Genomic DNA, 15,668 nt, shown 5'->3' on the forward strand with positions numbered 1-15,668 from the left:
CATGAACACTTGGGTTGTTTCCAGATCTTAGCTATTGTAAATTGCACTGCCATGAACATAGGGATGCATGTGTTTTTTCTGAATGGTGTTTCACATTTCTTAGGATACATTTCTAGAAGTGGGATCACTGGATCAAATGGCAATCCCATGTTTATTTATTTTTTGAAACTCCATACTGTTATTCATAGTGGCTGCACCAGTCTGCATTCCCACCAGCAGTGTACTAGGGTTCCCTTTTCTCCACATCCTAACCAGCACTGGTCATTTGTTGATTTGTTGATAGCCATTCTGACAGGTATGAGGTGATACCTCATTGCTGTTTTAATTTGCATCTCTCAGATGATTAGTGGCTTTGGGCATTTTTTTCATATGTCTCTTGGCCATCTGTATGTCCGCTTTGGAGAAGTGTCTGTTTAGGTCCTTTGCCCATTTTTTAATTGGATTCGTTGTCTTCCTTTTGTTAAGTTAAATGAGTTCCTTATATATTTTGGAAATTAACCCCACATGAGATGAATCATTATTTTTAAAAATATGTTTTTATTGATTTTATAGGGAGAGAAAGGGAGAGGGAGAGAGAGATAGAAATGTTGATGAGAGAGAAACATCAACATCAATTGGCTGCCTCCTGCAGGCACTCTGCTGGGGTGGAGCCCACAGCCCAGGCAAATGCCCTGACTGTGAATCTAACTGGTAACCTCCTCGTGCATGGGTTGATGTTCAACCGCTGAGCCACACTGGCCGGGCTCCTCATTCTTTTTAATACTTTTTTCTTTTTGCTGCTCTGATTCAGAGTTTTTATCTACTTTATCTCCCAAACTGCTATTCAATCCTCTGCTTCATCACCTACTTTTTATTCCTTCCAGTGTATTCTAGATATCAGGTATCATATTCTTCATTTCCAACTGGTTCTTTTTCATGGTTTCTATGTCTCCTTTCACACTGTTCTAATTACCACTAAATTTCTTGATCATCTTTCTAAACATTCCTTTGAGCTTTATATCTGATAAATTGTTTACCTCAACTTCATTTAGCTTTTTTTCCTGGAGATGTCCTCAGTTCTTTCATTTAGGGCCTATTTCTTTGTCTCCATATTTTGGCTGCATCTTTGATTCCCAGTCTTCATGGGGTGGCCTTATGTAGTAGGTGTTCTGTGGGACTCAGTGGTGCAGTCTCCTTGATCTCCTGACCTGGGTGCTCTATGAATGTCACTTGTGTGGCTTATGTGGGCCTTGCTATTGTAATTGAGTCTTGATAGCTGTTGGCCCATTTGTAGGTGGGATTGACTTTCAGGCTGGCTGACTGTGAGGCTAAACACTGGGCCTGGCATGTGTGTTACTGTGCAGGCGCTGACCAAAATAAAAAAAATAGAAAAATACAGAAAATAAAAATAAATAAAATAAAAAATAAAGAAAAATAAATAAAATAAAAAGGCTCAAAGAAGAAAAGAGAAAGGAGGGGGAGAAAAAAAGTGGAATTTGCCTCAGCTGTTTAGTGCCAACTGCCATGTCCTTTTGGATAGGCTGTTTGCAAAGTTTATTGGATCCAGCTCCAATGTTGTCTGAAGCTGGCCACTTACCGTGTGTTGGTTCTGGGCCTCTTGGGAGAGACTCTGACGCAGGTTAATGTCAGATACTGTCTGTGCCTGGCCCTTGGCAACCTGTTTAAAGCTACAAATGATCCAGAGATTGTGGCTGTCTCTACTGGGCTTGGCAGTGCATAGGAAGGACCAAGCGTGCTCTAAGGCTGGCTTTTACCAGCACTGGGCCTGGGGGCATGTCAACAGATATTCCAAGGCAACCTGGAAGCCACCACTGCCTGCCTCTGCCTTCTGGCTGCCTGTTAGGCTCAGTCACTGAAAGAGCCTGTGGTGAATTCGGGAGAATGGGGCGAGTGGATCTTCCATAAAGAGGAGGTGCTGTACAGGTTTCAGGGAAGCTGATAGGTGTGGTCTCTTCTCCAGAGCCACATGACTGAGTCTATCTCAGATTTTGCCCTAACCTTGTAGTCAGGTAGGTGCGGTGTCTGAAGCCCAAAGGTTGGGACTGCGGGAAGACAGAAGGGTAGTTCTATTGGATCTCCTGTGAGGGGGAAGTGCCAGTCAGGTTCACGGGAAAGTGGGGGAAATGGCCCCACCACAAAGCTAGTCACTGACACCCCCTGTGTCTGCCCAGACTTATACACCCTGGTCAATGAAATTGACTCCTCAGCAGAGCCTAACCTCCTCAGGGTGGGGCAAGAGGGAGTCCAGAGAGTGGGGTAATTGTTTTCCCCCAGTCTGATGTTGCATGGAGGGGATTGCTCCACCTAGAAAAGATGGTGACCATGGCACTGAAGAATGACTCAGCACAGGTATTCCAGCAGCCATTTCCCTGACTCCACCCCAGAGTCCAAACCTCAGATTCTCCCTAGGCAACTCCAGTTTGTACTGTCCTCTCTCCACCAGAACTTACAGTCAGTGGCTGCAAATGAAATTTTGTGCATTAGCCCTTTAAGAGGGTTGCCTGTGTCTCCAGCAGATTCCATCACTCCTTGGCAGACAGAACCGCTGCTGCTTTTTTTATAGTTGAATGTTATGTGGGTGCTTCTTCCTGGCTCTGGTGCTCTGGATTGGGAGCATGGCCTGGGGATTAGGCCCCATGCTTCTCAGGGGAACTCCTCACAGAGGTATACCTCCTGAACCTTAGCCACTACCTGTGGGAGCAGGGCCAGCCCTTTTCCCAACTCTGCCCTTCCTGTCTTGATGTGTTTCTGAAAATCCTTGGTTATCAGCTTGTCTTTAGTTGGTTATTCAGGGTGATTATTCTTTAATTTAGTTGTATTTCCAGTTTGGTCCTGGAAGAAGGTAAGTGTAAGATCCACCTATTCCACCTCCATTTTGAAAGTCTCTTCCTTGGTTTTAGTGTGTTTTCCCTCTTACTGTTCTCACCAATCAACTGATGAGAACTGTCAGTTACCTCACACATCCAGCTTCTCCTTCCTATTTGACCTAACTCACATCCTCATCAGGTTTCTCCCAGTCATACTAGATTCCTCTTTGCAATTTATCCTGCTTTGAACCTGACCATGACAGCACTCACATTTCCCCACTGCTAGTCAGAGGATGAGTGTACTAATCCCCTGGGAGACAATAATCTTAGTCATCAGTTTCCCCCAGAATACTGAGCACAGTGTCTAACATATCATGAGAGGTCAATGAATGCTTAAATCCTTTTATTTCAGATCCAGCCTCCCAAACCCAGCTCCCCCATCCCACCAATATTCCTGCCTTCAGATCCTCCACTTACCTGGCTCCTGGCAAAGACCTGGGTACATAGTTCAGATTTCCAACTGCAGCAGCTCCAATATCACGTGCTGAACATTCATCTGCTGGCTGAGGTCATCGCTGTAGCCACCATGAGGTGCCTCCCAGGACTGCACCCTGTCTTCAAGGTACATACTCTACCCTCCATGTCTCCTCTTGCTCACATCCCAGAGGAAGGAAATAATGCAACAGTTACTCGGGATTTAAAAGGCCTAATCCATCTGGCTGGGAACATTAAACAAACCTGCTTTGCAATAATCTAGCATTGATATGGTATTGCGGCAAAGAATCTTCATAGGCAGGAAGGGACAAGAGAAAAATAACTATGGCAAGTCCTTGAATCTTGTGGTTATATTTTCCTGGTTAAATTCTTTTAATTTTGAGCTAATTATAGATCCACATGCAGTTGTAAGAAATAATACACATTGATATCATCTACCCTATTAAATCAAGTCATTTAGCATTTTCTACCCATAGTAGTATTGCAAGTCAATTCTCTGAAATTCTCCAGCAATGGGTCTGGAGGGGAGTAGGAATATAATTTGTTAAACCAGTATGTTGCCATTAAGCTAGGAATACAAATGGTAGACATGACAAACAGCCAGAGAACCATATCTTAGAATAGAGATGAAAATAATGAGACAGCTATAAACACTACAGTATTGATGGAGAATGTTCTACTGCAGCCAGACGTTATGAGGAGCACAAAATAAAAGGGCAAGGATAGCAGGCCGGCTGGTCCCTGACATCTACCCCAGAGTGAGGAGACTAAAGCTGTGCATTAGCATGGTGGTGACAGGGATGGGAGGGAGGAGTCTGCCTGCGTCATGCCTGTGCAATATTGGAGAGAAAGGCCAGAGGCCTCAGCACTGCCAGGCTCAGGAGTTCACAAAGTGCCTTCTTTTGAAATGACCAAAAAAACAGGGAACAGGGCAGAGCAGGGGGCAAAAATCTATAAACCTGTGAAGTAGAGCAGTGGTCAGAGTGTAGTCAGGAAAAGAAGCCAGTTTGGAGGCAAAGAGGAGGTGTTGAGCTTTAGATACAAAGAGCTTGAAGTGTTGGTAAGATATGCAAATGAGTATTTGGCAGGCAGAATAACTGATCTGTAATGTCACTGAGATTTCCAACGCCAACCCTCCTCTGGGCTGCAGTTGTTCGGGGCGGGGGCAGGGGAGGGGATTCTAGGGTGACATAGACAAAATAGTTACTAATGTAGATCATGGGCTCTCAGATTTGATAACATCATGATGCCTTTGCATGACCATCTCCCTCCTAGCTTAAATCACTTATGTCAATTTTACACTTCAAAATGCCCTTTTACTAGATAAGCCCCCTCCACAGCCATATTCCCTCACCATAGCAACTCCATCCCATGGCAGACAGTCTTGTTGGAACTCCCAGGAGGGCTAAGCCTGCAGAACTTACCAAGGTTACCTGTGCAGGCTCTGGATTCAGACTGCTCAGGTCTGAAGCCTGAATCCTGGTCTCAGCACTCACCAAACGTGTCTTCAGGGTCCTCATCTCTGAATAAGGATAGCGATCTGCATTGTTGGGTTGTTGAGACATTACAGGCTAAATGCTAGAAAAATGTCAGTTTTCTGCTGTTATTTTTATTGTCGTCATCATTTCTGTCATTGCTGTTAGGAACTCTGTTCTGGGTTCTTTATTCCTTGCTTTTGTCTTAGTGTTTTCTGTGACACCAGCATCCCTCCATGAACTTTCTGAAAAGAACAATATGAGCTCTCTTGATTGCTTGATTATGGGAGTATCACTTGTGCCCTTCCCTTTTTCCAGCATCAAAAACCTCTGATCAATATCCAAACTGTCTGAATCCTATATATTAATCAGATTAAAACTGAAATAAAAATAATCTAAGATAAAAAGAAGCACATGTCAGGATTGGGTGCATATTTAAAAAATATATGCTTTTGTTGAGTTTAGAGAGAGAGGAAGGAAGAGGGAGAGATAGAAACATGTCTGAGAAACATTGATCAGCTGCCTCCTGTATGCCCTCTACTGGGGATGAAGCCTGAATTCCAGGCCTGTGCCCTGAATGGGAATCAATCCTGAGACCTATTGTTGCATGGACCAACACTCAACCACTGAGCCACACTAGTTTGGCAGGTATAATTTTTATTTTTAAAATATTTATTGTTGAGAGTATTACAAACGTCTCTCTTTATTCCCCCCATTACCTACCTCCACCTGTTTTCCACCCTGCCCCAGGCCTTCACCACCCTATTGTCTGTATCCATAGGTAATGCAGATAGGCATATAAGATCTTTGGTTAATCTCTTCCTGCTCCTCTCCCCTTCCTTCTGAACAGATTCATCAATCTGTTCCATGTTTCCATGCCTCTGATTTTATTTTATTTATTAGTTTATTTTGTTCATATTTTGTTTATTTTTAGATTCAATTGTTGATAGATATTTATTGCCATTTTATTGTTCATATTTATGATCTTTTTTCTCTTCTTATTCTTCTTCCTTTTCTTAAAGAATACCTTTCAATATTTCATGTAATACTGGTTTGGTGGTGATGAACTCCTTTGGCTTTTTCTTGTCTGTGTAGCTCTTTATCTGACCTTCAATTCTAAATGATAGCTTTGCTGGGTAGAGTAATGTTGGTAGTAGGTCCTTGCTATTCATCACTTTGAATATTTCTTGCTACTCCCTTCTGGCTTGCAAAGTTTCTATTGAGAAATCAGTTGACAGTTGTATGGGAGCTCCCTTGTAGATAACTAACTGCCTTCCTCTTGCTACTTTTAACATTCTCTATCTTTAACCCGTGGCATTTTAATTATGATGTGTCTTATTGTGGATCTCTCTGGGTTTCTCTTGTTTGGGACTCTCTGTGCTTCCTGGTCTTGGAAGTCTATTACTTTTACCAAGTAGGGCAAGTTTTCTGTCATTATTTCTTCAAATAGGTTTTCAATATTTTGCTCTCTCTTCCTCCTTCTGGAACCCTCATAATGCAAATGTTGGTATGCCTGAAGTTGTCCCAGAGACTCCTTACACTATCTTCATATTTTTTAATTCTTTTCTCTTTTTACTATTCTGATTAGGTGTTTTTTCTTCCTCATATTCCACATATTGATTTGATTCTCAGAATCCTCTAACTCTACTGTAGAATCCCTGTACATGATTCTTTATTTCAGTTAGTGTATGCTTAATTTCTGACCGGTCCTTTTTCATATCTTTGACATTTTCTCTAAGATCCTTGAAAGTCTCACTAAGTCTCTTGGCACTCTCATTAATTCCCTTGAAACCCTCATTAAGTCCCTTGAAGCACTCATTAAGATCCTTAGGTAACCTTATAACTATTGTTTTGAATTCTGTATCCAGTAGTTTGTTTCCATTTCTTTCATTTGTAACATGTTTCTTTGTCTCCTCATTTTGACTGCCTCACTGTTTTTGCTTCTATGTATTAGATAGAAATGTTATGTCTCCTGGAATTGGTAGGTTGGCCTTGTGTACGAGGTGTCCTATAGCACCCAGTGGTTCAGTCTCCCCAGTCACCTGAGCTGCACACTCTAGGTTTGCCCCTGTATGACTTATGTGCACAGTCTTATTGTAGTTGAGCCTTGATTGTTGTTGGCATCACTTGGAGGAATTAACCTCCAGGACAATTGGCTGTGAGGAACTGCTGTGACTACAGCAGAAGAGCTGCTATTCAGGAGACACCCCTATGGAGCAATACTTGCTTCATTGGGGCTTTGGTGCACACTGAGTCTTCCTCTTGAGTGTGTTGCCTGTCCACTGGGCACACTGGCTCTGGGGCCTCCCAGGAAGCATAAAGGCAGCCACTACCTGGGGCCACTCTGCAGGAGCTACAGAGAGATCTGCAGATGGCTGTTACTTGTATTGGGCTAGGAAGTGCCCAGATGAGGCCCACCTGTGAAACAAGGCAGGCCTGTGCTAGTGCCAGGTCTTGGGCCTCTTTTGATAGGTTTGGAGCTTGTTTAAGAGATTTTAGGAAAGTCTGAAACCTGAGTCAGGGCAGGCCATTTCATATGGAAAAGGCACTGCAAATAGTTTGGGTGGGGCAGCAAATTGGATGGGGTGGCATCTCAGGGGATCACCAGACCAGAGGTAACAGTGTTGGCCATGGTAATAGAAACTGAGATACACTGCCAGTCAGCCCTGCTATGGGGAAGGTCCCAGAACATTAACAATGACCCCTGTGAGTACCCCTGTCTGGGAGAGAGCCGCCCCTCCATTCTTGCCCCAGTTGCAGACAGTCCAGTTCCTCTCCATATATCCCTGGATTCCCCCAAAGCTGCCACCTGGAGCTGGGGCTCAGAGGAAGCAAAATCGTGTATGTTCATGCACAGACCCTTTAAGAGGAATACCTGGGACTCCAGCAGCTTCCATGTCACTCAGCCACAATCCCCACTGGTTTTTATAGCCCAAAGTTATAGGGACTTGGCTTCCCAGATCTGGAACCCTGGAATGGGGGGATCTGGTGTGCAGCTGGGACCCCTGCTTCTCACGGGCAGCCATGGAGATAACACTCCCAATTTTAAAAACCAGACTATTCTGTGCCTCCACCCCTCCCACCAGTCTCAATGTGCTTTCTTATTTACTTCTCTAGTTGTAGGATGTCTGTTCAACTGCATTCAGGCAGTTCTGAATGATGGTTGTTCTATATTTTAGTTGTAGTTTTGACATGGTTGTGGGAGGTGGCAAGTACAAGCATTTACCTCCACCACCATCTTTGGACTTTGGTGCACTTTTGTAATAACTAAAGAAAAAGAAGAAAAGATTCTGTGTACCAGGCACTGAGTTAAACACTTTCTATATATCACTCACATAATCACCACCACAGCACCTGACTTCAGAAACCTATTATCATCCTGGTTGACAGATGAAGAAATTAACATTTAGGGGGTATATGGCCTTGAACAACTATCATAATGAGGGTTAAAACCCAGGACTCAAACCCAGGTCATGCTAGCTCCAGAGCCCCATTCACAGTAGAGTCATGGAGAGCATGAGAGTTAGTGATCATAGCAGCAGAAGGAGACCAGCCTGCAAAGGCACTGGCAGGGAGGAAAAGATCCCAAGGAGAGAACGTCACCAGGCGGAGTGCCACTCCCTACAAGGGAGGACCCAAGCATGGACTCCAATAACAACCCTTCTCTAATCTTCTTCATCCAGCTCCTGATCCCACACATGCGCTACACCATGGAGGTTAACATCAGAGCACGGACCCAATTTGACTCGGATAGTGGAATATTTAATCAGGTAAAGAGGAAATGGGGGCATAGGGCTGCCTAATCTTTCATCTCTCTACAACCTCCTGCCATCTTCACAGTCTCTGACAACCTAGTATGAATGTCCTGACCCTTAAACCTATGTGCCTGTTCCTTTTATACCTTTAATTTTGTAAACCCCAACACTGAACCCCTTATATAAGACTCTGCAGCTCTTCTATTTTGTGATACCCGACAACTCTCAAATTCCAGGCAATGAGCACAGGTGGAGGAGGCTTTGTGCAGTTGTTTCATCGGGCCATGGCTCAGCTGACCTACCGCTCCCTCTGTCCTCCTGAAGATCTGGCTGACCGGGGCCTGCTGGGAATCCCAAGTGCTCTCTATGCCCATGATGCTTTAAGGCTCTGGGAGATCATTGCCCGGTGGGTGAGAGTGGGAGCTGAGAAATGGATGGCCATTGCGGAGAGGGAGAGTGGGTCTCTGTCTTGAGGTCAGCATGAGGAACATGAAAGAAGAAGGTTCGCACAGGGGGAGCAGAGGACTCAATCCTGGGAGAGATGAGGAAGAGTGAGGAGACAGTGGGTAGGATCTGAAAAGAAGGAAAGTAGAATAAGAGCATAGGTTAGGAGACCTGGAAATGGGGAGATGGGGATCTAGAAGAACCAGGGTTTTGTTAGGGAGAATGGTTATTAATCACGTTTAGGGAACTATTAATACTAAAGATCCACATTTCCTTCCTTTCTAAACTAGTGTGTAGAATGAGTTCAGGGATGTCCCAAAAAGTAACTCTTGTAAAATCTGTGTCCAGATACAGTGGATGGACCTTGGCTGGGGCCACAGAAAAAGAGTAGCAATCAGAGGTGAGGGCTTTCTACTCTTAATGAGCTCAGCTCCCTTCTTCTCTGGGCAGGTACGTGGAAGGGATCATCCACCTCTTCTACCACGGGGATGATGTCGTGACAGGGGACCGTGAGCTGCAGGCCTGGTGTCGGGAGATCACTGAGGTGGGGCTGTGCCAGGCCCAGGACCGAGGTGAGAACTGGGCCAAGAGAAGGAAGTTGTTCAGAAACTCTGCCCAGAGCCCCTTGTCAGCCTTGCCCTTCTGGGGACATGAACCCAACAACTCATTACCCTCTCGCCCTCCACACATGAAGCATATGAATACCATTCCCACCTCCAAAGTGTTAGGACAGTCCTACAAACCCAAGGATTTTCCTCCGCAGAGTAACTGACTCTCAACCTTTATTACCATCCCCCATTCCTGCCACTGATGCCTCCAACCTCCATAGCATAGAGCCCAGTGGGTCCAGAACCGCAACCAGTGGGGGATCTGCCCAGGCCCTGCTTGTGCCCTCTGATGTTCTTCCTAAGAAAATAAGTGGGGAAAATGTTCCCACCAAAGTCCATGATGAACCTCTCTGGCTTTCCCTCCCTCTCCTCTTGCCTGCTCCTGTCCACCACACACAGAAGAGGATCCAAGCACAATGACCACAGTGCAGGGTCATTTCTAGGTGAAGACTGAATCTCAGATTTCCCTAGCCAGTACATTTCATCACTAAGCTCTAGCTACTACCTTTCATTCTTCCACTCCACATTTTAGTCTAGAAGAAGAAATACAGTGTTTTTGACCTTTGCCTAGTTTCATCTTCCTCTCTGTAGCATACATGTGCCAACCTCGTCTGTTTCAAATTGTCCTTCAGGCCGTGCCCCCGCCTACTTCACACCAACACCTTGAGTCCCATCCTCAGCCTGTGAGACAAGTACAAACATTTACTGGGAAGCTATTATGGCTGGGACATGAAAATACAAGGTTTAAAATACCAATGCCAGACCCGTGGAGGGAGGCTTTCTTTGGAGGGTCTGGGAAACACCCCTACCACCCTGACCCTTTCAGGACCAAATGTTCTCTCATACTTTTCAGTTCTGTTCTTCAAGCATCCCAAGCCCCAAAAGATGCTTCTTCCTCTCCCTGGCCATCCTCTTCCCATGACATATCTACCTTAAGCATTTATAAAATACAGTCATGTATAAGCTTTAATCTCTGATTCCCCCATTTCACTCCCTTAACTTTGAATGTTCTCTCTGCCCTATTATTCCCATGTTATTCTCATTAAGGCCACACACTAATATTTGTTTCTAAAGTACTGGTTTCTGCCTCTTTCCATCTATGTGATCTTGAGCCATCCACTAGATCTCTCTCACTTTGACTTTTAGTTTCCTTAAAGCTAAAATGGACAAAATATTTGGCAACCATTCTCACTTAGTACCTGACAGAATGTTTGAGACCCAATGATATAATATGTGACAGTGCTGAAACCTGCATAGTACATAGTGTCAGATGAGTTTAATCATATGCTCCACTCCACACAAAAATACCTCCCCAATATGTGAAATAGGAGAGTCCAGACTCTGCCATGGCATAGATGACCTTGGTCATGCATCAAACTCTATGACCCCATCTCACTGCATTCATCATGTTTGTTAATTCTGCAGTTTTGATACTTTGAACCATGACAAAGGCTCCTGCTACCTTTTCTCCTCACCCCTCTGCCTCTTGACCAATCCTGGTGCTCCCAGTGTGGTTCCCTGTGGTGTGGTAGGTACTCATCTCTTGGGATCTGTGAGTATAACATATATCTTTTCCATGACAGTTATCTCCTGATCTGTTGGCTTTAGCACAACTGAATAATAATAATAATAGAAACTATATTTTAAAACAGTTGCCTGCATATTGAGTGGAATGGATAGCTGATATTCACACCCTTCCTGTATTTTAACTGAATGAATTACTTCTCTTTCTTTGCATCATTTCCCATCTATCTATAAGCACTGAACCCCTTTTGGGGAGAGAGCAATTTTGTTGAAATACAACAAACCTAGAGAGAGGTACAGAAATCATAGGTGTACAACTTATGATGCGTTACTACAGTGACACACCTGTATAATTAGCATGAAGATCAAGAATGAGAACTTCACCAGCTCCCTCAGAAAGCCCCTTGTGTACTCTTCCAGTCATACCCACGTGAAAGTAACCATTACCTTGACTTGTAGGTTGGCTAATTTTACTTGACCTTCCACAGAAGGAAACACCAGCACGCACTTGCTTGTGTCTGGCTTCATTCTCTGAACACTATGTCTGAGATTTTTCTACTTTGTTGAATGCAGCGTGTAGTTTGTTCATTATCATTGTGGTAACTTCCATTTTATAATTATGGCACCATTTATTTTTCCTTTTTGCTACTGATGGGCAATTAGTATTGTTTCCAGTTTGGGGCGATCAATATTAGTGCTATTGTGAATATTTCTCTGTGTGTTTGCCTGTTCTATTAATACCTAGGTGTGGATATGATGGGCCATAAAGTATGTGACAATCAGCTTCAATAGTTATTGACCCTTTTCCAAAGTGGTTGTACTGGTTTCCACTCCTTTCATCAGAGTTTCAGAGCTCCATATAGTCTCAAATACATGAAAATATTTTTCTATCTTTTTTATTTAGCCATTTTTGTGGATAGGTAGATCTATCATATTGTATATTTAAGTGAATTTCCCTAAAGACTAGGGAGTACTTTTTTCTTGGTTTAATAGTCATTGGGATATCCTCCTTTATGACGTGCCTATTAAAGTCTTTTACTCTTATACCTTTAGGGTTGTAGCCTTTATCTTGTGATTTTTAAAAAAATATATTTTATTGATTTTTTACAGAGAGGAAGGGAGTGGGATAGAGAGTTACAAACATCAGTGAGAGAGAAACATCAAACAGCTGCCTCCTGCATGCCCCCTACTGGGGATGTGCCCGCAACCAAGGTACATGCCCTTGACCAGAATCGAACCTGGGACCCTTCAGTCCGCAGGCTGAAGCTCTATCTACTGAGCCAAACCAGTTAGGGCTATCTTGTGATTTTTTAATTGAGGTCTAGTTGATATAAATTATTAATTTCAGATTTATAACATAATGATTCATTATTTATATGTATTGTGAAATGATCACCACAGTAAGGCTAGTCAATATCCATTACCACACATAGTTCCCAGTGTTTCCTTTGATGAGAACTTTTATGATCTACTCTTTTAGCAACTTTCAAATATACAATACAGTATTATTAACTATAGCCACCATGCTGTACATTACATCTCATGACTTGTTTATTTTATAACTGGAAGTTTGTAACTTTTGACCACATTCACCCATTTCACCCACCTTTATCCCCACCTCTAGCAACCACCAATCTGTTCTCTGTGTCTATGATCTCAGGATTTTTTTCCCTTTTTTATTTTTTAAGATTTCATGTATAAGTGAGATCATAGAATATTTATCTTTTTTTGTCTGTTTTTTTCACTTAGCATACTGTCCATCCAGGTGGTCACAAATGGAAAGATTTCCTTCTTTTTTTGTGGCTAAATAATAAAATTTTGTTTATTCATTCATCCATTGCCAAATATGTAGGTTGTTTCCGTGCCTTTTTAAAAAATATTTTTAAATTTACTTTTGGAGAGATGGTAAGGGTGTGAGAGAGAGAAACATAGGTATTATTGAGGAACAAGACTACTGAATAGCTGTCTCCCACATGCCCCCTACTGGGGATGGAGCCCGCCATCCATAACCTGGTATGTGCACTCAACGGGAATTGAATCACCAACCTTTTGGTACACAGTACAATCAATGCCCAACCAACTCAGCCATACCAACAATGGTGGTTGCTTCCATGTCTTGGCTATGGTAAATAAAGCTGCAATGAACTTGGGGTGCAGATATCTTTTCAAGTCAGTGTGTTTGTTTCCTTTGGATAAATATCCAGAAGTGTGTTTGCTGGATCTAATGGCAATTCTATATTTAATTTTTTAAAAAAGAATTCCCATACTGGTTTCCATAGTGGCTTCACCAATTTACATTCCTATGAACAATGCACAAGACTTCTCTTTTCTCCACAGCCTTGCCAATACTAGTTATTCCTTGTCTTTTTATAATAGTCATTCTACCAGGTGTGAGTTGACATCTCATTATGATTTTGATTTACATTTCCCTGATGATTAGTGATGTTGAGCATTTTTTCACGTACCTGTTGGCCATCTGTGAGTCTTTGGGAAAATGCCTATTCAGATCTGTCCACTTTTTAATTGGACTTCTGGTTTATTATGCTATTGAGTTGTATTGGTTCTTTACATATTTTGGATATTAACCTTATTAGATATGTGGTCTGCAAATACTTTCTCCCATTCAGTAGGTTGCCTTTTTATTTCATTGGTAATTTCCTTTGCTGTGCAGAAGTTATTTAGCCTGATGTAGTTTCATTTGTGTGTTTTGCTTTTGTTGCCTTTGCTTTTGCAAATCCAAACGTCATCACCAAGACTGGTGTTTTTATCTAGGAGTATTATGGTTTCAGGACTTTAATCAAGTTTTCCTTAATTCGTGTGTGTGGTATAAAATAGCAGTCCAGTTTCATTCTTTTGCATGTGGCTGCCAGTATTCCCAGCACCATTTTTGAAGACATTGTCCTTTCCCCATTGTATATTCCTGGCTCCCTTTTTGGGCTCACTTTTCTGTTCCATTGATCTAGGTATCTGCTGTATGCCCAATACCATACTGATTTGATTCAATTTGCTTTGTTATACTGTTTGAAATCAGGAAGCAGGATGAGGATGCCCTGAACTCTGTTATTCTTTCTCAAGATTTCTGTGGCTATTTGTGGTCTTAACTGATTCCATAAATTGTAGATTGATTTACTCTATTTCTTTGAAGAATGCAATTGGAAATTCACAGAGATTGCATTGAATGTATATGTTGCCTTGGGTAGTATGGACATTTTATAATATTAATCCTTCCAATCTATGATAATAGAATATCTTTCAGTTTATTTATTTTCAATTTCTTTCTTCAATGTCTTACGGTTTTCACTGTACAGGTATTTCACCTCCTTGGTTCAATATATTTCTAGCTATTTTATTCTTTTTGATGCAGTATATATATTTATGTGAATGAATGAATGCACATTAATCATAACATAATCTCCAGACATTAGCACTCATTCCCTTATCTTTTTCAGGGATTGCAGTTTCTAAACTTTGGTATTTCTTCTCCTAGGTTTCCCTGTCTCCTTCCAGTCTCGGGCTCAGCTCTGCCATTTCCTTACCATGTGCATTTTCAGATGCACTGCCCAGCATGCAGCAATCAACTTCAGCCAGGTATGGGCAACTGAAAGCCTGGGTCCCTGAGGGAAAAGTGCCTGGTCTAGGGTATGTTTGAAGGAAAGAGTTGGGAGCTAGAGCCCTGCATATCAGAGTGCTTAGTTGACTCCAGATTCTTCCCCTCCCTCAGCATGACTGGTTTTTCTGGGTCCCTAATGCCCCATGCACAATGCGGATGCCCCCTCCTACCACCAAGGAAGATGTGACAATGGCCACACTGATGGGCTCACTCCCTAATGCCCGGCAGAGCTGTCTTCAGATGCTTTTGATGAGGCAACTGGGCCGGCAGCAACAAGACATGGTAAGAGCAGATTTGGGGAATTTTGGGGCAGTGATAACAGAAAAGAAATTGCAGAGTGTGGGGCTGGGCTCTGATTCCTGTGTCTTGGAACTAGAAGCTGATCAATCCTTCTTTTCTGCTTCAGGTACCCCTGGGGTATCACACAGAAGAATATTTCTCAGGCCCTGAGCCCAAGGCTATTTTAAGACAATTTCAAGCAGATCTGGACAACCTGGAGAGGGAGATAGTGGCCCGGAATGAGCAGCTAGACATTCCCTATGAATACCTGAAGCCAAGCTGCATAGAGAATAGTGTTGCTGTCTGAGCCCCAGTATAATGGCCTTTCAAAGACGACAGGCCAATGCTAGGGTTAACATTTTCCTTTTGAGTTTTACGTTTTCCTGGATCTGAGTTGCTGTGGTTCTATTTTCTTTTCTATCTGAGTGTCATCCCTCAATATATCACTAGCCTGAGGCACTGTCCCACTTCCAGGTCATCTAACAGAATGACCTTTAACTTGAAAACACATTCCTTGCCAAAACCGGTTTGACTCAGTGGATTGAGCGTCAGCCTGCGGACTGAAAGGTCCCGGGTTCGATTCCGGTCAAGGGCATGTACCTGGGTTGCGGGCACATCCCCAGTAGGAGATGTGCAGGAGGCAGCTGATCGGTGTTTCTCTCTCATCAATG

At 43.0% G+C, this 15,668-nt stretch overlaps 1 protein-coding gene across 1 annotated transcript in view; it reads left to right on the forward strand.

The window, feature by feature from the left end:
* LOC102769599 (arachidonate 12-lipoxygenase, 12S-type) overlaps positions 1-15,304 on the forward strand; it is a 19,644-nt gene extending 4,340 nt beyond the window's left edge. The window contains exons 7-13 of the mRNA XM_015561533.1: positions 3,220-3,429; positions 8,461-8,547; positions 8,769-8,938; positions 9,427-9,548; positions 14,596-14,696; positions 14,830-15,000; positions 15,125-15,304. Coding sequence (XP_015417019.1) covers positions 3,220-3,429; positions 8,461-8,547; positions 8,769-8,938; positions 9,427-9,548; positions 14,596-14,696; positions 14,830-15,000; positions 15,125-15,304 — 1,041 coding nt within the window. The remainder of the gene's footprint in view (positions 1-3,219; positions 3,430-8,460; positions 8,548-8,768; positions 8,939-9,426; positions 9,549-14,595; positions 14,697-14,829; positions 15,001-15,124) is intronic.
* The last annotated feature ends 364 nt before the right edge of the window (positions 15,305-15,668 follow it).

The sequence above is a fragment of the Myotis davidii genome, unplaced genomic scaffold (genome assembly GCF_000327345.1).
Source record: "Myotis davidii unplaced genomic scaffold, ASM32734v1 scaffold2257, whole genome shotgun sequence".
In the NCBI taxonomy this organism is placed as follows: Eukaryota; Metazoa; Chordata; class Mammalia; order Chiroptera; family Vespertilionidae; genus Myotis; species Myotis davidii.